Source organism: Meriones unguiculatus, chromosome 1 (genome assembly GCF_030254825.1).
Source record: "Meriones unguiculatus strain TT.TT164.6M chromosome 1, Bangor_MerUng_6.1, whole genome shotgun sequence".
In the NCBI taxonomy this organism is placed as follows: Eukaryota; Metazoa; Chordata; class Mammalia; order Rodentia; family Muridae; genus Meriones; species Meriones unguiculatus.
The window spans coordinates 24,755,365-24,777,164 of NC_083349.1; the positions used below are offsets into that span (position 1 = coordinate 24,755,365).

At 54.9% G+C, this 21,800-nt stretch overlaps 1 protein-coding gene across 8 annotated transcripts; it reads right to left on the reverse strand.

Moving 5' to 3' along the window:
- Window positions 1–3,432: 3,432 nt before the first annotated feature.
- On the reverse strand, window positions 3,433–21,019 carry Ehbp1l1 (EH domain binding protein 1 like 1). Of its 8 annotated transcripts, none has more exons than XM_021638386.2 (20): window positions 20,704–21,009; window positions 17,929–17,986; window positions 17,624–17,719; window positions 16,914–16,967; window positions 16,647–16,825; window positions 16,420–16,550; window positions 15,768–15,836; window positions 15,523–15,685; window positions 14,393–15,377; window positions 12,653–12,835; window positions 12,027–12,184; window positions 11,900–11,948; window positions 10,764–11,462; window positions 5,669–5,738; window positions 5,504–5,559; window positions 5,205–5,328; window positions 4,937–5,036; window positions 4,215–4,288; window positions 4,022–4,136; window positions 3,433–3,874 (listed from the first exon to the last, which is right to left on the reverse strand). In XM_021638386.2, the coding sequence occupies exons 1-20, from the start codon at window positions 20,805–20,807 to the stop codon at window positions 3,775–3,777; spliced, it is 3,567 nt and encodes a 1,188-aa protein (XP_021494061.1). In that variant the 5' UTR covers window positions 20,808–21,009; the 3' UTR covers window positions 3,433–3,774. The 8 variants fall into 8 exon arrangements, with proteins under 8 accessions (XP_021494061.1, XP_021494064.1, XP_021494060.1 ...); XM_021638389.2 differs by having other exon boundaries at window positions 14,969–15,377; window positions 20,704–21,008; XM_021638385.2 differs by having other exon boundaries at window positions 12,653–15,377; window positions 20,704–21,019.
- Window positions 21,020–21,800: the final 781 nt, after the last annotated feature.

Here is a 21,800-nt window from a genome sequence, read left to right on the forward strand (position 1 = left end):
ATAAATAATAATAATAATAATAATAATGACGTTTATTAAACAAAAAGGGAGAGTAATGACCCCCAGGGACAGGCTAAATAATGCTTTGTTAACTCTAAATTTTCTTATTGTTGGTGAAAAAGGGACAGCAGCAGCTGAGAGACACTGGGCAACCAATTTACTGTAAGGACGTGTTTACAGAAAAATGGAAACCTGCAATAGTTTGAGATGGGGACGTGTTTATGCCTATATATCTACAGGAAATGAAAAAATATGGTTACCAATGAAACTTGTAAAGATTAGATTTAACCAGGAAAGACCTTCTGCTAGCTGAGACTTGAATATCTTCACATAGTAAATGAATCTTGTTGGCTACCTGGTCCTCATGATGCAAAAAAAAAAAAAAAAAAGTACCTTTAAAAGTTTTTTTTTTTTTTTTTTCGAGCAAAAGACCAGATAACAATGAAGATAAAGAAGTAGCCCAGGAGATTTCAGCCTCACAAACTGCCTCAGTTACTGTTTCCTCAAGAATCTACACCCAGGTCAACCTCAAAAGGGCTAGCCCAAATGATCAACACCACAGAGAGTGGACAGAAGACACACAAACTACTCAGAAAACTCAGAGACTGGACAAAAACAGAGACTGGACAGGAAAAGATACCACTAGTTTTTCCAGCCATTAGCCAATATCCTAATTTTTAAGGGTACCCAAAAAGATGTTTTCCCCCAGAAAACAAAAATTAATTTTAAGAACATGACGCTTCCATTCCCAAGAGGTGGGGTGGGTGTTGTTGGTCATTTGATGGGTTATGGATTGGACATGGTAAGGAAGAAAACAAAGTAAAGGTTACAATCAGGGATCTCTCCCCCCCTTCTTTTTCTCTCTCTCTCTTTTAAGTTTTATTTATTTATTATGTGTACAATATCTGCATGTGTGCCTTCATACCAGAAGAGGGCGCCATATCTCACTATAGATGGTTGTGAGCCACCATGTGGTTGCTGGGAATTGAACTCAGGACCTCTGGAAAAACAGACAGTGCTCTTTACCTCTGAGCCATCTCTCTAGCTCCCTTTCTTTTTCTCTTTCTCTCTTAGTATTAGGGGAAAGGAGGAAAATAGGGTGGGGAGATATAGGATTATAGAATAAAAGGTAGATTATCAAATATACTTGTGTCACATATGTATTGGTATAAATTATTGCGTATTAATAGCAATTTAAGATTGTTTTGTTCAAGTATTGTATAAATGCAACTCATTTATTGCATATTGGTAGAATTTTTTTTTTTTACTTTCATTGGTGTCTTGCTTGCATGTGTGTCTGTGAATGTGCCAGATCCCCTGGAATTGGAACTACAGACAGTTGTGAGCAGCCATGTGGTTGCTGGGAACTGAACCCAGCACCTCTGGGAGAGCAGCCAGTGCTCTTAACCACTGAGCCATCTCTCCAGTCCATATGGACAGAAATTTAAGGCTAGTTTGATCAACTTTTGCTTAACGTATCGTACATATGCAACTCATTTGAAAATGTGGGGCAAAATTCTAATCCTATGAAAGCTAACTATTCTAAATTGTTTACGGTGATTGGAGATGCAAGTTAGTAGTTAGCCACCTATACTTGTAGTCTTGTTAGATACTAGTTTAGTTAATTACAGAAATAAGCTTTATTTAGTCTCTTGTATATGTTTTCTCTTGTATATGTTTGTATGTGTATCTGCTCTACAGATAGATAGCCTTCAAACACTTCAAAGATCTACAGAATATGGCATTTAAAGACATTTTAATAATAAAAGGCTTTTCTGACAGAGAAACACATCTGCTCCTGGCAGCACCTCCAATCTAAGATGATGGGCATCAAAGAAAAAATGTGGCAAGATAGCCGGAGGGGTGGGGGTGGGGGCTGCCCTTCAACTGTTGATAGCAGGCTGTCTGAGCAAACTGAACAAGCAGGACACTGGAAAAATGACTGTCTAACATTGGAGAGACCAAGTGGTCCGTCCTTCAATTTCTGCGTCACAAGAAAGCCTGTCAGATATTCTGGGCAGTAGGCTGAAGAGAGGCTGCACCAACGACACAGAGAAACCTCTGGTGACTGTCCAGGCGGTCAACTGTCTCTGTCATTTCTACAGTTCAGGAAGCTGTCTGCTCTATGCCTCCTATATACTAGGTAGTATTATTTCCTTCCAAGTTCTCTGATGGGGTTGAGGACTAGATAGTCATAGTTTTGCTACAATTAAGCTTAGGACAATGGCTTATGTCTAAAAAAGATGTTTTACGGTATCTACGGTACATAGATGTTTTTAGGTTACAAAATATATGTGGTTTAGGACTCACCAGAATAGAATAGAAAGTGGAATACTTTTTCCAAGACTGCCAAATACAAATGGACTGGACACTGTAATTCTTACCTGATAATTCTCATAATTCTTATTGTATATAGTTTATTAATGTTAGAGAAAAAGCCAATTTTTTTTTAAACAGAAAGGGGGAAATGTGGATGTTTTGGTTTATGGTATGTAAACATGCTTTTGTTATAATCCCAAGTGTGTGGGGGGGGGTTAGTTTGTCGGTAGCTGTTAATTGTCGCCTGTGGACTGTGGCCTTTGCCAGCTGGACTTAGTTGATGTCTGAGGACTTTGAGAGGCGTAAATATGACAGTCCAGAGGAAGAAGGCCTGGCAGCTGGGAGGAGAACTGCTTGCTGCTGGTTCTCTGGACTTCTGGAGTTTGGGACGACAGACATTGGAATTGCCCCCAAAAGAATCCCAGGACTGTGCCCAGCGGGAAGAACTAAGAGGGACGTGTCCGCTTTCCCTTACAACCTTCTTTTCCCCTACCCTACCTGGGGCTGGAAGGGAGGCATAAGCTTTAAGGAACCCCCAAACAAACTTGGTGAAAACTTAGTGCTTCCAGGATCACTCCTTTCACCTTTAGGTGGTTCCAGGGATTGAACGCGAATCCTCAAGCTTTCCCAACAAATGCTTTTAGCTGCTGAGCTATCCTAATGAGGCATTTCAATAGAACAATGTCGCTGAGTTCGAGGCCAGCCTGGTTTACAGAGTGAGTTCCAGAACAGCCAAGGCTACACGGAGAAAACCTGTCTCAAAAAAAAGGTTACAATGTAAGCCAGGCTGGCCTTGAACTCACAGAGGTCTGCCTCCCCAGTGCTAGATTTAAAAATATGTGCCACCACCACCATAGTTGAGGCTGGCCTTGAACTCCTGGTCTTTCTACCTCCACCATCACCCCAAATACTGGATTTATAGGAGTATACCACCATGCCTGTGTTTTAGGCTTTTCCCTCTGGCCCTCATCCTTGGAAGGCCGAGTCTGTGGACACACACACACACACACACACACACACACACACACACACACACACACACACGCGCGCTGTTAGCCTAAGCCCCACCCTCTTCCTTCCGTTGAAGCCTGAGAAAGAAAGGGCAGGCGCTGGTTTGTCCTCGTCCAACTTTATTGCTGGTTTGTCCTCGTCCAACTTTATTGCTCCAGACACAGAGGGGAAGGAGGCCGTGGGCGGCAGTCCCTGCCCCATCCCTTTGTAGACAGAGGGGAAGAGGCCCGCGCAGGCCGCCTGGGATCCTGGCCACGGCCAAAACATTCACACACACTCAGCAAAATAAATACTGTCTGGCAGGCTCCGCTGCTCCAGTCCGCAGGCCTGGGTCGGCCCGGCTTCCCCGAAGAAGTCGGGGCCCGTCCTCTGCTGTGCAGGCCGGGGGAGTGGCGAGGAGGGTCCGTGACCAGAGAAAGGGCGAACCGGGCGGGAGGAGGAGGCTCAGCTCAGCGTGCAGCGCTCCCGCCTGCTCAGCTGCCGGCTCAACTTGCGCCGCCGCTGCTCCAGGCCGCGTTCCAGGCGCTCATCTTCCTCCAGAGCGCTGGGGACCGGCGGGGTGGGGGGCAGGGGGAGGCAAGTCAGTCTCAAAGTCCGCCCTGTCTGCAAGCCCTGGGACTCCGGGCTTGGCACTCCAGGAGCGCGCCCCGGGGCCTCTCCAATCTCCAGAACCACCCAGGTCCCCACTCACATGCGTTCCTTCTGGTCTAGGTCTCGGACCAATTCATCCCTCTGGTTCACCAGGGACACCAGCTCCTCCAGCAGGAGCTGCTCCCGGTGCTTCTGGGGGACGGTTTTCTGCCACTCTAAGAGCAGAAGCCTGAGTCAGGAGGATGCCTAGCCGGCCCCATCCTACCTCCATCCTCTGCTGTGCCGTTTCCCACCTTCAATGGCCAGCATGGCGCGCAGCTCCCGGCTCAGCAGCTCGAACCTCCGCTCCAGGTCCTGCTCCTCGATGCTGACGGGAGGGGGGCCAAGTTAGACAAAGGGGGACGCGAGTGTGCGGGGCTGTGACCGCTGCACCTCCGTCGGGCTCCACGGAGGGGAGGACCTCAGGGTTCCGGGGTTCCCTGACGTTCCGTTACAGTCCGGACGTGTAGGTGGCTCCCTCCCCACAACCTCTCTTTTACACACAAACACCCGAGGAGGATTATTCGAATAAAAAAAAAAAGTAAGCTAACATTCTTCTGAAATGTAAGCTAACTGGAAAAACGATTCAAAATGCAAAGCTGCCTCTGGCGCGCGGGGAGGGGGGGAGCAGGGGGCAAAGGCAATGATGGGGAGAGCGGCCTGCCACCTCCCCACCCCCCCACCCCCGCTTCTGATCCTGCTCAAATTCCTCTCGGCCCCTTTTCCTCACTGTAAAGCCGGAGGCAAACTGTTTTCTCACTAAAGAGTACCAAGTTAGGAGGCGAACGCTAATTCAGATAAGACAAAGCATTAATGAGACGGTTGGGCAGAAGCTTCCCCAGATCTCTGCAGAGAGAAGTGACTTGCTAGCTGTAACCATAAGTATGAACTAGGCTCAGTTCTAAGCAGGCCTGAGCCAGCTGGGGGGGGTGGGCCGGCGGGGGCGGCAGCGGGGGGCTTAAAGGCCCAGACTCACAGCAGCTGCAGCTGGTCCTGCCTCCGGATGAGCGCGTTCTTCTTGTTGACCAGAGTGAACCACTCCTGGATCAGCACCTCCTCCTGCAGCCTGTTGGCACCTGAATTAGGCCAGGACAGTCACCACAGCTGCCTCCTGTCAGGGCGGAGCAGCTGAGGATGGGGAAGGGGGGCTTGTTTCCCCGTGGCTTCTCAAAGGTCCTAGCTGCGCGCCTCCGCCAAGCTTCTAGGGAGGCTGCTGAGGAGCGGGCCCCGAATGACAGTCCCACCTGACTCCATGAGGCTCCTCAGCTGCTTCTCCACCTCGGCGGCTCTCCCATCTATCTGTCTCTGCTCCTGTTCCAAGGCCTGCAGCTCCGCGCACACGTACTGACTTGTGTCCTGGAACCGTTGCTGGGAGAAGGGGAAAGGCAGGTTGGCTCAGCTCAGGACCCGCTCAGAAAGTACGACAGCCCCGCCCACCAGCCTCCTTACCGCGGCAGCCCCGCCCACCCAGCCTCCTTACCGCGGCAGCCCCGCCCACCGGCCCTCCTTACCGCGGCAGCCCCGCCCACCCGGCCCTCCTCACCAGTCCAGTCTCTTCGGCTGGAGCAGGGGTCGGCTCCTCTGAAGGAGGGTTCCCACCTGCAGATAGAAATGAGGCTCGCTCCCTCCAGCAGGCAGAAGGCCCCGGGAAGTTCCCAGGATTCACGAACATCGTGAGCTGAGCCGAGTCACCACCCCCACCACTCACCGGGAGGCTGCTGTGGGGCCGTGGCCGTGAGTGGGCCAGAGTCAAGGCTGGAGTCAGGGTGGGGGCCTTCCTGTGGAGACAGTCTGATGAGAGCTGGCTCCCAACGGTCACCGCCGGTCACCACAGCCGCGCACCCACACAGCGGAGGAGGGATCTTAGTCCGCCTCTCCAGCCCTACAAGCTCCTCAGGGAAAGCCATGCCTTCGCCTCCCATCCCCGAGCCTGGGCCCACACACTTCCCTGCCTCCAGATTCTCCTTTGGGGGCGTTGGGTCGATAGTTGTTTCAGGGTGAGTCGGTGGCAAAAGGTTGGGAAAGACGGCAGGGACTCTTTCTTCCCTTCTTTCCCATTCCTTCAAGGAGCCCCTCGGGTCACCTGGATCTTGTCATTTAGTGCTGGCACTTGCATCACTAACCGTGCCCCTGAAGGGACAGAGCCTAATCCGGATCTAGGCTATCCTGGATCAGCTTCTACCCTCTGGCCAGAAGGGGGCACCCTCCGACCTGATAGGATCCCATACCTAGAGTCCGCAAGGCTCTTCGTAGAGACTGCCCTGGTCCTAATCCTAAATTGTACCCCATTCCCTGTTTCTAGAGCCCAATTGTTAAAATATATATATATTCATTCTATGGTATAAGTGTTTTTGCAGCACATTGGGGCCCAGAGGGGGTGTCAGAAGGCCTGAAGATCCCTCATGTGGTTGCTGGGAATTGAACTCAGGACCTCTGGAAGGGCAGTCAGTACTCTTAACCACTGAGCCATGTCTCCAGGCCTGGGGAACCTAACTTCTCACTCACCTACCAGTAGGCTCCTTGGACAATACTGTCAGCCACGCAGGGAGGTCAGAGGTATGGCGCCTAAAGGAGTGGCTTCGTGCTCACCCCAGTGTGTACCCTCAGACAAGCCTTCCTAGCTCAGACGCTACCCTGTCCGGATCGCGTTAGCAGTGCTGTCGCCGGCTACTACCATGCCACCTCTGTGCCCTGCCATTAACGTCACTCTCAAGCTGAGAGGCCTCCGGCACATTCAGTCATGGTGGGCCCACAGCCCCCAGTCTCACTGACCAGGGCCTCAGTTCCCTTACCCCTGGGAGTCTCCCCAGGTCAACACCCTCCGCTCACAGCCGTGGACTTTCAGTTCCCTGAAAAGCTTCCAGGGTCTGAAATCCACCCTCCAGGTTGGGTTGTTCCTGGCCCAGCTTGGACCCCTCCCACAAGGGGCCAATTAAGGCTTCCCTCTACACCCTCTACCTCCCCTCCTGGCCTTCTGGTGTCTGCTCCCCAACTGAGGCAGAAGTCACCGAAAGGCTTACTCGTGGTGGCTCTGACCCCGCACCCTCCTCATGCTGGTGGCTACTGCGGCTGCAGCTCTTCAAACTCACGAGAGGTGGCCCATTTATTTGGGACAGGGTCTCACTGTGTAGACCAGACTGGCCTCAGACAGAGATCGCCTGCATCTGCCTCCCAAGTGCTGGGATTAAAGATGTGTGCTGTGTGTGTGTGCCACTACCACCTGGAACACTGAAAGTATTTATTTTTAAGTGTGTGTGTGTGTGTGTGTCTGTGCCATGTGTGTGGGCACCCTCAGAGACCAGAGGCCTTGGATAACCTGGAACTAGAGTGACTGGCTGTTGTGAAGTGCCTGTCTTATGTGCTTGGAACCGAACTTGGGTCCTCTGGAGACCAGTACTCACGCTTAACCACTGAGCCATCCCTCAGGCCCTGGTTTATTTTTAAAATCACACGTATGTGGAAATGTGCATAGGAGTGCAGGTGTCCTTGGAAGCCAGAAGGGGCTGTCAGACTCTCTGGAACTGGAGCCACTGGACATGGGTGCTGGGAGGCAAACTCAGTCCTTTGTAAGAGCAGTTTGAGCTTTTAGGCCCTAAGCTGACTCTCTGAGACGCTGACCCTTTAGATAGGCCCAGGTCCAGCGCACGAGGTACACGGAGTAAAGGCAAGAACTCCTGAGCCCCGATGTCTCCCCAGGACCACACGAGGCCTGGGTTATTCACATTCCACAGACAAGGAAACGGGAAGCCAGAAAATGATGCTTGCCGCCGAGCTTGACCTATGGCCCAGGGTGGTCGAACTCAAAACTTGTTCCCAGCTGGATGGCGGTAGCCCATGCCTTTAGTCCTAGCATTCATTCCAAAGACAGAGGCAGGAGGATCTCTGTGAGTTTGAAGCCAGCCTGGTCTACAGAATGAGTTCCAGGACAGCCTGGGCTACACACAAAGAAATCCTCTCAGGGCTGGAGAGATGGCTCGGTGGTTAAGAGCACTGGCTGCTCTTCCAGAGAACCAGGGTTCAATTCCCAGCACCCACATGGCAGCTCACAACTGTCTGCAACTCCTGTTCTAGGGGATCTGACTCCCTCACTTACATAGGCAAAACATCAATACACATTAGAAAGAAGTTAGAAGAAGAAGGAAGAAGAAAAAGGAAGAAAGGAGAAAAAGGAAGAGGAGAAGGAGAAGAAATCTTGTCTCAGGGGAAAAAGACCAAAACAAAAACCAGCCAACCAACCAAAGAAACAAAAAAACAACAACTTGCTCCCACGCCCGGGCGCCCTGCCCCCACTGAGCCTGACTGTCTCTGTGTGTAAAATGGGGACAGATCCCGGCCCTGATGCAACACTCCAGACAGGCATCTAGGGAAACATTTAAGCTCCCATTTTTGACCTCATGCAGTGGTAGCCACGCCGCTTTGCAAAGGGTTTTCACGATTTTGGGCCTTTTCCTGGGGTGGAGGGTTGAGGGGTGGAGCAATGAGGGGGTGGGCTTCCTCGGGGAGGGGGAGGGGGTGCAGCCTGTCAACCGCGTGGGCCCAGCAGGGGGCGCCTGTCAATACCGCAGGCTCAGAACCCAGGTTCAGGACAGCAGCGGCAGTAACTGCCCGTTAACTCTTTCTTCCTGTCTCTCGACTTCACTATTCCCACCTTCACAGGCGTGAATCATGGCTCCCTGTAAGGGGCACTGTGGGGAGCCGAGGGATAACGGAGCTGGCCCACCAGGCGGAGTAGGCGGTTGAGGACGCAAACAGCAGCAGCTTTTGTGCTTACACCAGCCCTGGTGGGAATTCCAAAGCTTCTTCCTCATGTCTGACCCAAATTTCCTCTTTCTATACTTTCTTGCCGGGCTGCCCTAGAAGCGCCCATGCCTCCCAAGCAGCTGCTGCGTCTGCCCTACCTCAGCTTCAAGGTGCCTGACCTCCTCTTACTGCAGACCTTGGGCAGCTCCCAAGGGTGGAGTGAAGCTGAACAACCTCCCCCAAAACAGTAGGAGCTAAGTCAGCCAATGAGAGAGCCTCCTCATCCCATGGTTCAAATATCTCTAGTTTGGCCAAGGCAGGAGGGCCGGGTTTGGAAAGATCAGAGGCGGGACTCTGCCCCTGAACGGTGGATGTCGGCCTCCCCTTTGTGATTTAAAGAGCCACTGACCTACATTAGCCATCTGGGCTGGAAGTCACACCTCCATCTCCTCCTGCAGGAAATGCCTTTCTACTCCTTATTCCTAGGTTCCCTCGTGTCTGGACCTTCCCTCGGGCCTCCTAGCCTCAGGCTGGCCTCACTGTCACCTGGCGTCTTCATGGAGATGACCGTCAGGTCCCTCAATGAGACCTGAGCTCCTTGATGCCACCTTTTTTGGTTGTGTAAGACTCATTTGAGAACCACGCCTTCCCATTTTCTTCCCCCCTCCCTTGTTATTTTGTTTGTTAGTTATGTGTGTGTGTACAGCATATGTGTGTTACATGCTTGTGTGCTGTATGTTTGTGAGCATGTGTTGGGGGACAGGTTATGTACTGAAACATAAGTGTGGCAGTCGGGGGCAGCCTGTGAGTTGGTTCTTTCCTTCCACGTGAATACCCTGAGCCTGGGGCTGACTAATTAGTTGACGAGGGAACCCCGTCTCCTCCTCCCAGAGCTGAGATTGCAGGCCCATGCTGTCACACCTGCACTGGTGCAGGCTTTTTTCACGGTGAGGTCCTCCTGCCTGTGCTGAAACACTTCACCCACTAGCCCCCCCCCCCAGCCCCGGCATGTTTGCTTTGTTTTGGAATGGCTTGAACTCCTGATCTTTCTGCTTCTGCCCCCCAAGTGCTGGGATCTGCAGGCATCAGTCTCCACATCCAGCATTTCACTGTTATGGTAACACTGAAATTTGAAACCGGGACCTTTTAGGCAAACCTCTACCCCTGAGCTATATTCCCTTAGTCCTCTGTTTTTAAATCTTTATCTATCTATCTATCTATCTCTCCATCTATCGATCTATCTATTTTTGAGACAAGGTTTCTCCTTATAGCCTTGGCTATCCTGGACTCACTTTGTAGACCAGGCTGGCCCCGAACTCACAGATATCCGCCTGCCTCTGCCTTCCTGAGTGCTGGGATTACAGGCGTGTTCCACGGCACCCAGCAGTCCTCTATTTTTCACCAGGGAAGATTGTCCATCTTGTCAGCCTTTCTCAGCTGATCCCCTCCAGACACTGGGACCAGAGCTGGGCAGCTGCAGGCCTGCAGTACCCCTTTCTGCTGTCACCCTCAGACTGAAAGTCTCCAGCCAGTGTGTGTGTGGGGGGGTCCTGAGACCTGAGGAAACAGGGGTGGAGCCATTCTTCCAGGCAAGAAATCCCACCTCCTAACTCGAGTTAAGCCTCAGGGGTTAAATATTCAAGCGGAGAATCTGGAGGCTGGGAGGAGCTGCAGGGCCACTAGAGGACAGTATCCTGCCCCTCACTCTGGGGCAACTGTTGTTGCTAGGTGACACCCAAGGCCACACACACAGAGAGAAAGAAAAGGCCCAAAGCCAGTGCAAGTTGGAGCCTTCTGGGAATTTTGCAGTACAGCCCATGTTTCTATAAACTGGGTACCAAATGTTAAAAACTGCTCACCTATACAAAACCGGCATCACCGGCTAGGTGTTGGCTTTGACTCCTGAGAAGGGATCCTCCCACGGCCTCAGGGTCCATCTGATCTAAGGGCATCCCAGCATCCAGCTGAGCCGCTTCTCTCCTGCACTAGCCTTGACCCTGGGGCCACTGAGGCCTCTTCTCTGAGCGCTCCCCACAATCCTACCCTGCAGCGGGGGTACTCACCACAGCCCCAGGTCCTGCAGGCCCTGTTCCGACGGCGGCTCCCGCGTCCGGCTCATCCACAGAGAAGGAGTTGCTGTTCCGCATCCTGGATCGCCTCTTCTTTAGCAGATCAGCGTCACGCACGTGGGAGAAAGAGCCATGTGCTCGTGGTGGAGGGACCGGCCCAGCCTCTCCACTGACAGAGGACCGCCTCAGCCTCACGCCACCCACGCCACCTGGCGCCCCCACTCCGTTCACCAGCCCCTCTGTGGGGGCAACGGGGGACGTGGACGACCGGGCTCTGGGGCCTTCCGAGGGCGCTTCCGGGGGGGTTGCTTCCTGGGCAACCTTGGCCTCTCCATCCTTAGGGACACCGCCCAGGTCCGAGTCCTTGGAGTCCGCCTTGGGTACCGCCCCGGCCCCACGGTTCACGGCCTCCTTGGGCTCTGTGGGCGCTTCAGCCCCGTGCTCGCGAAGCCGCTGCGCCAGGTCGCCCGCGTCCAGGCCGTCGGGCATGCTCGGCTGGGCGTTGCCCACGCGGTAAGTGCCAGAGCCACCGCCGCCCTCCAGCTGCACCAGCTGCAGCTCCTGGCCAGTACAGAAGGCGCGGATCTGGCACAGGTACGTCATGACGATGAGCTTGTCAGGTACGGACAGGAGCACCATGTCCGCCGGCTCCAGTAGTCGAGACACACCCAGGGCAGCGAAGCCATCAAAAGCCTGGAAACGGGGCACTCTGGTCAGGCTCGGCAGGATCCCCGCGACACTCCAGACCCCAAGCCCGCCCAGCCGGGTCCCTGACTCTTGAGCCAGGATTTGCTTAGTACCGCCTTCACCCTTCCCCAGAAGGCTGGCATCAAGGCCCGCCCTCACTGTTACCTAGCAACCGTACATCGCCCACCCAGTTATCAAAAGATGATTTGGGCCAGAGAGAGAGAGAGAGAGAGAGAGAGAGAGAGAGAGAGAGAGAGAGAGAGAGAGAGAGAGAATTAAAGATCTAGGGGAAACATGCTTTTAAAATTAAAAACACCAATACAAAACTAAAGCAAACAAACAATTTAATAACCAAAGAGATTTTAAAGTTTCTAAAAGCCAGGCCAGCGGCTTGAATCTCTCCTTAGACCCTCTCTCCAGGCATGGCTCCCTCCTCAACTCACCTGCTTGTTGTTCTGTTTGATGTTGAGCGGGTCAAGGGAGAAATAGTCGCTGCAAAGAGAGAGAGGGTGCTGGTCAGAAATGGATGGCACCCACGTCCCCATCCATCCCAAGTCCCTGGCAGCTCACATCTTGTCTGGGTAGAATCGATGTAAAATAGCACAGAAGGCCAGGCCGTTGCGCCAGGATGTGGTGAAATTGGTGACACACACACCACGGTAGCCACGTGTGACCTCTTGGCACCACTCCAACAGGGTCTGGCTGGACCTGACCAGGGCAGGTGGCGCCTGGGGAGACAAGGGGGGGGGTTAGAGGATGTACCCTAATGATTTGTGTCCTCTGCCCTTTGGGGTAAGCGCAGGCCTGCCATAAAACCACCCCAGGTCTTAGAGGTCACCAGAGACCACTGGCCAGAGCATTACCGCCAGGCAGGGCAGGGGAGTTGCAGGGGAGTTATCTGCCAAGGTCACCTAAAAGGTCAGTGGCACCTAGGCAAGGTCAGAGGTCACCAGCAGCCACACCTCAGAGTCAGCTCAGAAATCAGCTTAGGGGTGTACAGCTCCATGCAGCCTAGCAGGGTGGGAGGGCCAGGGCATTCTGGGAGAGGAGGGATGAGGGACCTTCTTGAAGCTGAATCCAGTCCCCTCTTCCCCCCAAATAAACCACATCTTGGTCCACCAGGTGGGTCCATGCAGAGCTACTGTTCAATCAGCCCCAGGTTAGTGGAAGAAGCAGACTGGTCCTCAGTGGCCTACCTGGCTGCCCGGCAGCCTCCTGTCCTCTTCAGACTCCTCTGGGGAAGAGGCCCCCGAGGGCCTGGGCACCCCAGCCCCTGCCCCACTGGCCACCTGTGCCTTACTCAGGCTGGCCTCTTCAAGGCTTTCCTCAGCTTCTTTTCCCTTCATGGTTCCCAAGACCCCAGATTCTGCTTCCTGGGCCTCAAAAATATTAGATTTATTCTCTGGAGACTCAAACCCCTTAAACCTCTCTGCTTCCTTGGGCCCCAAAGTCCAAGATTTTGCCTCTACTATCCCCAAAACTTCAGCTTCTGACTCTTGTACTCTGGGTACCACTGGCCCTGCTTCCTCAGCCTCAGAAACTCTTTGCTTAGTCTCTGGGATGCTTGAGACCTCACATTTAAGAGCTTCCCAAACTCCAGATTCCTGGACCCCCAAAATGTCAGTCTTTGCCTCCTCAGACTCCAAAATCATAGTTTCTGTCCACTCAGCCCTCGGTACCTCGGCTTCTGGGCTGGAGGCCGCAGAATCCTCTGGTTCTATTTCTTGGGTCCTGGCTATCTCAGCTTCTGCTTTCTCTGTCTCTACTCCCAGAAATGCTGACTCCCTTACTTCTGTCTCCTGGGCCTCCAGAATCTCAGATTTTACTGTCTCAGCTTCTAACTCTGGAATCTTTGAACCCCCTATTTCTGACTTCTGGATCCCAAATAATTCAGCATCTACTGCTTCTGTCTCTACCTCTAGGATGTCCCACATCTCCTTTTCTGTCTCCTGGGCCCCCACTATCTCAGACTCTTCCATCTTATCTTCCATCCCTGGAACTCCTGAATCCTCAGATGCTATTTCCTGGGTCACCAGCAGCTCAGCCTCTGCCCCTCCATCATCTGTCTGTGATAGTCCAGCACCTCCCCCCTCTGTCTTCAGGGCCCCTGATGTTTTAGATTCTGTTATCTCAGCCACAGAACCCCCACATAGCTCCTTGGCCTCCAATAGCTCAGCCTCTCCAGCATATGTCTCTGAGACTTCTGAAGAGGCAGCCTCTGCTTCCATTGTTCCAATGCCCAGCACCTCCCAAACCCCAGATGTTCTCCCTGGAGTCCTGAAGATCTTGGCTTCTGCTGTCCCGGTGTCTACCTCCAGAACACCTAAGTCTCCTTCCTCTCTCTCAGGGGATCCGTCAGTCTTGGATTCTGGTGTCTCAGCTTCTACCAAAGTTACTCCATGACCTGCTGATGTCTCCTGGGTCCCCAGTATACCAACTTCTGCTGTCTCTACCACTGAAACATCTGTTTCCTGGGCCCCTTCTATTCTAGATTGCATCTGTGGGGGCCCTGAACCCTCAAATGCTTTTTTATGGGTCCCCAATATCTCACTTACTGCTGTTTCAGTCTCTATTCCTGGAGTCCTCCAAGTCCCCACCTCTGTCTCCTGCATTTCTGATACATCACATCCTGCCATTTCTGCCTCCAAACCTTCAGCTGCTACCTGCTGGGTCTCCAGTATTCTAGCTTCTACCTCTCCAGCCTCTATCTTCTGGGTTCCCAGTATCTCAGCCTCCATCTTCAGGTCACCATCACCCCCATCTGCTATCTCCTGGGCTTCCCATGTCTTAGTTTCTGCTGTCACTGTCTTGGTACCTGGAACTATAGCACCCCAAACCTCTGTTTTCTGGATACCAAATTCCCTATACTCCCTTATCTCAGCCCCTGTCCCCAGCATCCCCAGAACCCCAATCTCTTTATCCTGGGTCCTCAATACCTCAGACACTGCTGGTTCAGTAGCCTCTGACTCCAGGACCTCTGATCTTGCTGCTTCTGACTCCAATATTTCAGATTCTGCTGTTCCAGTCTCTGCATCTGGACACTCTGTTCTCCCAACATCTGTCTTTGGTGTCCCTATAGCTTCCTGAGGCACACACTCAGCCTCTGTTTCCAGAACCCTCAGCTCCCCAATTTCTGCCTCCTGGGCCCTCAGATCTCTGGATATTGCCCCGGGGCCAACTGATGGGACTCCCCGGAAGCAGCTCACCTGGGGCCCAGCACTTGCTGCTCCCACAGCAGAGCCCTTCTCCAGGCCCATCCTCCCAATTGCAGGGGCTCCACTCCTAACCTCTGTGCTTTCTCTCTCCTGGCCTGCAGGCCTGGCACCCCTGAGGTGCCCTAAAGGCACTTCAGGCTCAGCTGGAGATGGGGTCAGGTCACTGGCAGCCTCTTCCTGGGTCCCTGACCCCATCCTCCTCTGAGCACCCCTAGGAGGAGCCTCAGGAGTTTCCCCAAGTCCTGCCTTAGGCCTCAGGCCTGCAGCTTCTGTTCCCTCCGTGGCCATATGCTGTACCTTTGACTTCTGCTCAGCAGCTACTTGGTGAGGTTTTGAGCTCTCTTCAGCCTCTTCAGCTGTGGTACATGGCTTCCTAGTGTTCTTCTCTCTGTTTCCTGCCCCACTAGCCCCTGGCCTGTCCCCAGTGTCCCCCTCTTCAGCTTTGGATCTTTCTCCTCGCAAAGCATCTTTGGAGCCTCTGACCTCAATGTCTGGTTCTGGCCTGGCTCCAAGGGCCTCTGTCCCTTCCTGAGAGCTTATCTGGGTCTGGGTCTCCCCAGAAGAACCGACTCCTGTTGGAGGATCCTTTGAGGTATTGGAGACCTCATCCCCCCTATAGGGCAGTGGGGACTGGGGTACATCAGAGCCTTTCCGGAGCCGAGGGGCTGGGGTGGGGACCATGTCTGGGCCTGGCTGCCTGGTGGACCTGAGGAAAGAGCAGAAACAAGTGTTGTCTCCTTTTGGGAGCTACTTCAGCTGTGCAGCATCTTTAAATGTTATAGCACGTGAGAGGAGGGTGGAGACTGGGGGCAGGGCAGCTGCTTCTAACAGCAATGGAGCCGGTTCCTTACCTTGTCTCTGGTGGGGATTGTGGGGGCCTTGGGGTTTCAGGCCCCACCTGGCCCCCGGCTGAAGCAGCTGGTTCTGACCCCTGGCCCCGGGAGGCCCTGGCCGGGGGCTCAGGGGCACTCACAGGGGCAGGGCCGGTATCTTCAGCACTAGAGGGTTCGGCAGCTAGGGGTAAAGGGAGTGGACGCTGAGGACTGCATTGTGACATAGGTCCAGTCCCCAGCCCCAGGCCCGGACCAAGTCTCACCTGCCTGCTGGGGCCGTAGGCGGCCTTCATCGTCTTCTTCACAGAGTGTCTTCAGCCCTCGAGAGAGATCTAATAGGGGACCCATTGGAGGGGGATGGTCAGGCCAAGGCAGGACTCTACAGCTTGGGCCCCAACCTGACCCCAGCCAGAGTTCAGGGCCTACCTGGGAGACGCCCCAATCTCAGGGCACAGCCCCGGCCTTGGAGAAGAGGCAGGCCCACAGATGCAGAAAGAGAAGAGTGAGAAAGAACCACGAAAATGAAGGACAAAAGGCTTTAAGAAGGAGAGGGGAGAGAGACCAGAAGGGAGGAAGGCAGATTGGGTGGGGTTGCGGGGGAGTAGCCCACGCTTCCTGTGACCCAGCTTCTCAGGCCTAGTAGGACTAAATGAGCATCCATCCAACTAGAGATGAAATGGCCAGGAACATGGGGAGATACTGGGGACCCATTCTACAGGACTCTGCTCAAGACTAGTACACCCACAGGACCAGGAGCAAGCTGGGGCAATCAGAGCCGCTGGGCAGTGCTGAAGCACCTGTCGCTGGGCATGCACAAGCCAGCGCTGCCCCAGAGCAGCCGGTACTTGGGACACAGGAATGCTACATCCATCTTAGGTCCTGGCAGTCTCAACCCACAGATGACTGTGAGCCCACCTGACTGGGGCCCTCGAGGAGCGCCATGGCCATTAGCTTCATCCTCATCACTCTCAGCAAAGTCGTCCAGGTTCCCCACGTCGCTGGGCTTCACACTCATGAGGCTGGCCAGACTCTGCATGTCATCATCCCTGTGGGGTTGCGAACGGGAGTGAGGGCTGGGGTCAGAGGTCACGGGCCAGGGCCAAGGAGACAGTTCCTGACCCGAGGGACAGGCGAGAGCTTACGTGGCCCGGCCTTCACGCAGCAGCACCCCGGAGAGGGTGAGGCTCAGCTCCGCCTGCACCACCTTCACAGACTTGGGCTTCAGCCGCAGTCGAAGTGGAACCTGAGCAGGCACGGGCCCTGCGTGGCGGGCCAGGTCCACATCAACTGTGGCCAGTACCTTCCGCTGTCCCTTGGACTCCTGTGGGTGGGAGAAGTGGGGAAACAGAAGCATCAGTTGCTGGCCTGAGGACCCTGAGATCACAGGCCCAATGTGCCCAGACACTCACGTTTTCAATAATAAACGTCCATTCTTTGGCTTCATACTGGTCCACGTGAGGGTCCTGGAGGGGGGCGCACCGGTGAGCACGGGGTTTCGAGGAGGACAGAAAAACAGTCTGTACTGCTGTGGGTGGGGTGGGGGTCATCATACCTGCTGTTCCTCCTGGAATGCACTTTGGCTTCTCTGAGTGTGTATATGTGGTACTAGATTGAAGCCAAAGCCTCACAACTGCTCTACCACTGAGCTCAGGTGCAGCCAGCCATGTACTCTGGTTTCTTTTTAAGATATGTATTTGTTTTTATTTTATGCGAATGGATGTTTTTGCCTGCACGCATGTCTCTGCACCACATTTGTGCATCGCCCGCCCCTATAGGACAGGAGAGGATGCTGGGACCCCCAGAGCTGGAGTTACGGAGGGTTGTTAGCCGCCATGTGCAGGCTGGGAATGGAACGCGGGTTCCAGGGAGGAGCAGCCAGTGCCCTTAACTGCTGAGCCGTCTCTCCAGTTCTTGTACCCTGGCTTCTGATCCCGAGTAACTTTCTCACTACAGGTTGGGTGAATGCTGCCCCCTCCAAAAAGACCTCTTCACAGCCACTGGCAATAAACCCACAACATTTTTGGTCCCACCACTTGGTCCTTGCTTATGGGTGGACAAGAATGCCCCGTGGCTCTCGGCATCACTAGTCTCTGCCTACGCCTGAGCTCTAGATACTTACCCTGTACAAGGTCACAGAAATGTCCACGTTCTCAGGGACCATCCACACCACGGTGCCACGGTATGGGTTCTGGATGCCAGGCTGCCAGCTGTGGGCCTGCGAGGGAAAGCAGGGGTCCTCCCTGAGACTGAACTCTCCCCTTCTCACCACCCACCCTTCTCTTCTCCCCTCCATCTTCTTTCTCTCTAGAGACACCACTATGACTTGAACCTGACTGCACTCCCCCGTCAATTCCCGTCTACCTTTGCCTGGGCCCTACCCCCCACTGCATCCAAACCTGGACCCCAACTGCCAAGCTTCCTCACCTTGGAGCAGATCCGCCGGTTCCGCCGGGTCCATACCACCACCAGCTTGTCAGGCTGCCTGGAAGAAAGGGAAGAGCTGCTTAGCCAGGCCAACCCGCTTCCCCATCTTCTCTCCTCCTCTCCCTTGCTCCTCCGGGGTCTCCCTGGCTCACTTCCCAAGGAGAGGACACGGGTAGCTTCTTATCTGGGGCCACAGGGTGTAGGTGGGGCAGGGCAGGGACTGAAGGGCAAAGGCCTGGACAGTGAAGATTGGAACAGGGACAGCCAGGGAGAGCCAGATGCACACATGTGTGCACACACAGAAACACAGGAGACAAAGTCTCAGTGGTAAAGAAGTCTATTTGTTCAGAAATACTTGTGTGCCTCTGGAAGCTAAGTCCTGTTCTGAGGGCAAAGCAAAGGAGAAGGTCTAGGGAGCTGAGGCAAGACCCTTGAGGGCAAGGAAGGTAGAGGAAAAGTATAGCCAAGAAGGAAAATAAGCCTGGCTGGACGGCGCAGATCTTTAATGCCAGCACCTGGGAGGCAGATGGAGGCAGGTCTATGAGTTCAAGGGCATCCTGGTCTATATAGCAAGTTCTAGGCCAGCCAGGGCTATATGGTGAGACCCTGTCTCAAAAGCAAACAAGTGTGGTGGTGGTGGTGGTGGTGGTGGTGGTGGTGTGTGGCATGTGCAAAAGAAAATAAATCATTAAGTGACTTTTAGGGGGCTATGGAAGAGCCTGCCTGGAGTATCTTTGAGACTGAGGATCTGAGCAGAGGCAGGAGTGGAGGAGGTAGCTTTATGTGCAGATCTTCAGAGAGGGCTCCAGGTGGAGGGACTGGCCAAGGATCGGAGGCCAGGAGAGAGTGGCAGAGGCAGAGTGAGGGTAAACGGGAGGAGTGAGGCCCCAGAAGCTCAGGGTTGGCTTGCCACTCCCCACCCCACCCCCACCTCCATGCCTTACACAGATGTCTGCTGCCTTCAGCGGCCCTGAGCAGAGCCAGGCAGAACTCCTACTTCCTCAAACCCAGGCACACTGACCACTGCTCCACAGGGGTGATAGCAATGGAGCCAGGCAAAGTTTGAGGAGACTCCCAGGCAGCGACAGCTATGCTGAACAGCAAGCATGTGTTGCACAGACTCCGGAGAGGCAGAGACAAGCAAAGAGAGAGCTGGGCTGGGCTGGGCTGGTCCCTGACAAGGGGCTGGCACGTGGCTGGGCCCTGAGGACAGGGCCTCTTTAGGCTAGTGTCTAACCTCTGCCCGGGAGGGTGGGGTTGGTCAGGGAAAGGATCAGGTGAAGCATGAGGGCCTTCCCTGTCTATTTCCAGCCCCACGCCTGGATACTCAGGTCCCACAACTCACAGCCTCTCAGGAGGCTGAGGCAGGACAAGAGGGTTGCCGTTAACCCTTGAGGTTTCTGAGACACAAAGAAATAGGCCAGATAAGGTCACACAGCTGAGTCGAGAGTCCTCTGACCCAGAAGTAAGCAACCATTCCCAGCCCCAAACCACAGGCAATGGCCCAGCAAAGCCTTCCCAGAAAAGGGAAACAGCAGGGGTGCCCAGGAGGGTGTGGCCTGGTTGGGCAGCCTGACTCAGGCAGGCACGCCTTTCTGGGACCTAGGCTGGGGCAGCTTCCTGTCCTGGGCTCCTGACTAAGAAGCCCAGCGGGCCTTATCCATGCTGCTTGTGACTCAGCCCACTGACCCTGTCTGTCCCCTCTGTCTGCTCATCAGGACCGTACCCAGCGTCCCTTTGGCCTCACCCAGAATGCCGGGGCAGGAGCCAGAGGCCAGAGTTCAAGTGCCAGCTCTTCTGTGCTACTCCAGCTAGCTCCCCTTCAACCCCAGCCTTTACTGCAGAAAGGGCCTCCCAAGAGGCCCAGCATGTTCAAGGGCAGAGATTAATGGTGACTGCTTCAGAGACCCCGGCCTCTGCTCATTCCTCTCCCTTTAGACCCCATGGTTCCGGCCTACCCCAGCTCTTCCCCCTTGGGAGTCTATATTTAGCCCCGCCTGGCCTGTGAGGGCCCCTACAGCTGTGCCCTAATCCAGCCAAGGGAAGCTGACACCAGTGAGCACATATATTTAGGGTGTGACGCAGGGGCCCGGGCAGCTGCCCAGTGGGGGCCTGTAAGCCAGACGCCCCCGGGGGCCCTTGGACAGTCCAAGGCCTGTTCCTCTCCAGCGTGGTGTCCTCTCATCCTGCTATCTTTCCCTCCACAGACCCTCACCTCCTGGACCCACCACCTCCAAAGACCTCGGGGCCCTTTAAGTCTCTCCCCGCCTCCCTCTCCATCCCTCCAAGCTCAGTTTCCCCTTTTAAGGACATTGTGGAGACATCTCCAGCCTCTGGGGCCCACTCCGGCTGAAGGGGGAAGGAAGGGCAGGAAAGGAGAAGGCCACATCTTCACTGCGAACTGGACCAAGACCCGGTTAGCCTTCCCCAACCTCGGCCACCTGGAAGACCTCTAAACTTGTTCGTTTTCCACTGCCACCCTGAGCGAAGCCTCCTCCTTCCCTCAGGCCTGACCCCAGCTGATTTAAATGTAGGTGTAGACGGACTCTCCACCTGCCTGTGAGCCCTGCCCTTTTCCCCCGCCCCCAACCCTGTCCACACATCACAACTCCTGGGGTCCCCCAAGCTACAAGGCACTTCAGTGCCTGGAACACCTAAGACAGGAACCCCCTTAGCCATCAGACTTGAGGGGATTTTTCTCAGGCTCCAACCGGGCAGGCTAAACGGAGTCCCACGCAAGTCTGGGGTACCCCCTCGGGCCTCGCTTCTACTCACCATTTCTTGCTACACTCCAGCACCAGCTCATGGTAACAGGCCACAAACTGGAACTTGGCGGCCCGCTTGCCCACTCGCTGCAGGCGCTTCCACACCGAAGTCATGGCCCTAGCGGCTCCCGCTTCAGGCTCTCCTCAGGCTCGGGGCTCGCGCTTGGCCGCCACTGCTAGCCCAGCCGGGGTCTCCATGGTCTCTGGGGCCCCTTTCCGCGTTGCCCGTCCGGTCCGCCCCGTCCGCGTGGATGCGTCTGAGGTTTGGACCTCGGGAGATGCTTGCTAGGCTGGCCGCCGGGGTCCGCCGGGTGGACTGGCTGAGCCCGCGGGGCGGTCGGAGCTCCGAGCGGCGAGCGCACCGTTTCCTGGAGCCGCACCCCCGTCCGAAGGTGGGCGGGGCCGCGGCGTGGGGCGGGGCGACCCCGCTTCCGGGACCCGGCGTGGCGGCCCGGACTCCCGGGTCCCCGGCTTGGGGATGGAGGGGTCCCCACCGCAAAGCCGCCTCGGTGGGCGCCCGCGGGCCGGATGGGGTTGGAGGGGCGTGTGAGCTCCAGGCGACCACAGCCCTCAGCCGGGTGCCGCCCTCCGAAGAGCTGCCCAGCGCCTCCCTTTCTGCGCGCAGCCTTTTGTGGTACTGGCTGGTCCCCCACTTCCCAAGTCTGGAAGGCAGAGACCTGGAGGGGCCTCAGCTCTGGGTGGGTGGGAGAGCCTTGTGAACACTCGCTCAGAGCCCGACTGCTCAGCTGCCACGGGAAAACCATCCTCACTTGGCACAGGCGGTGAAGGGTTCGAATACTGGGTTCCACTCGAGAGTGCCGCCTCGGCCAAAGTGCTAACATCCCGAGCCTCAGCTTTGAAGCCTGTTAAATGGGGCCAATTGTGGTTCCGTCTTTTCTGGTCCTCGAAGGTTGAAACCGGGGCCAGCAGTTAGGTTAGGGCCGGGCTGGTTTTGCCGTGTCTCGGTAAATGCGCTCCGTTATCGGAACTCGAGAAAAGGTGTGTGTTTGTCCTCCTCCCCTGGGAAGTCCCGGGGGCGTTTGCCGTGGTGTTGACGCCTAGATTAGACTCCTTATCACTCACCCGGCCGACGCGGATGGTAATGAG

Bases quoted from the DNA above. Each gene is read 5' to 3' on its own strand.
- Ehbp1l1 (XM_021638385.2), bottom strand. From the start codon at position 20,807: ATGACTTCGGTGTGGAAGCGCCTGCAGCGAGTGGGCAAGCGGGCCGCC. The intron at 12,185-12,652 runs GTAGGCCACTGA...TTGTCTCCCCAG, and splicing joins GGAGGCTGCCGGGCAGCCAG to GCGCCACCTGCCCTGGTCAG. The intron at 5,560-5,668 runs GTGAGTGGTGGG...TTCTATCTGCAG, and splicing joins GGCCCCACAGCAGCCTCCCG to GTGGGAACCCTCCTTCAGAG.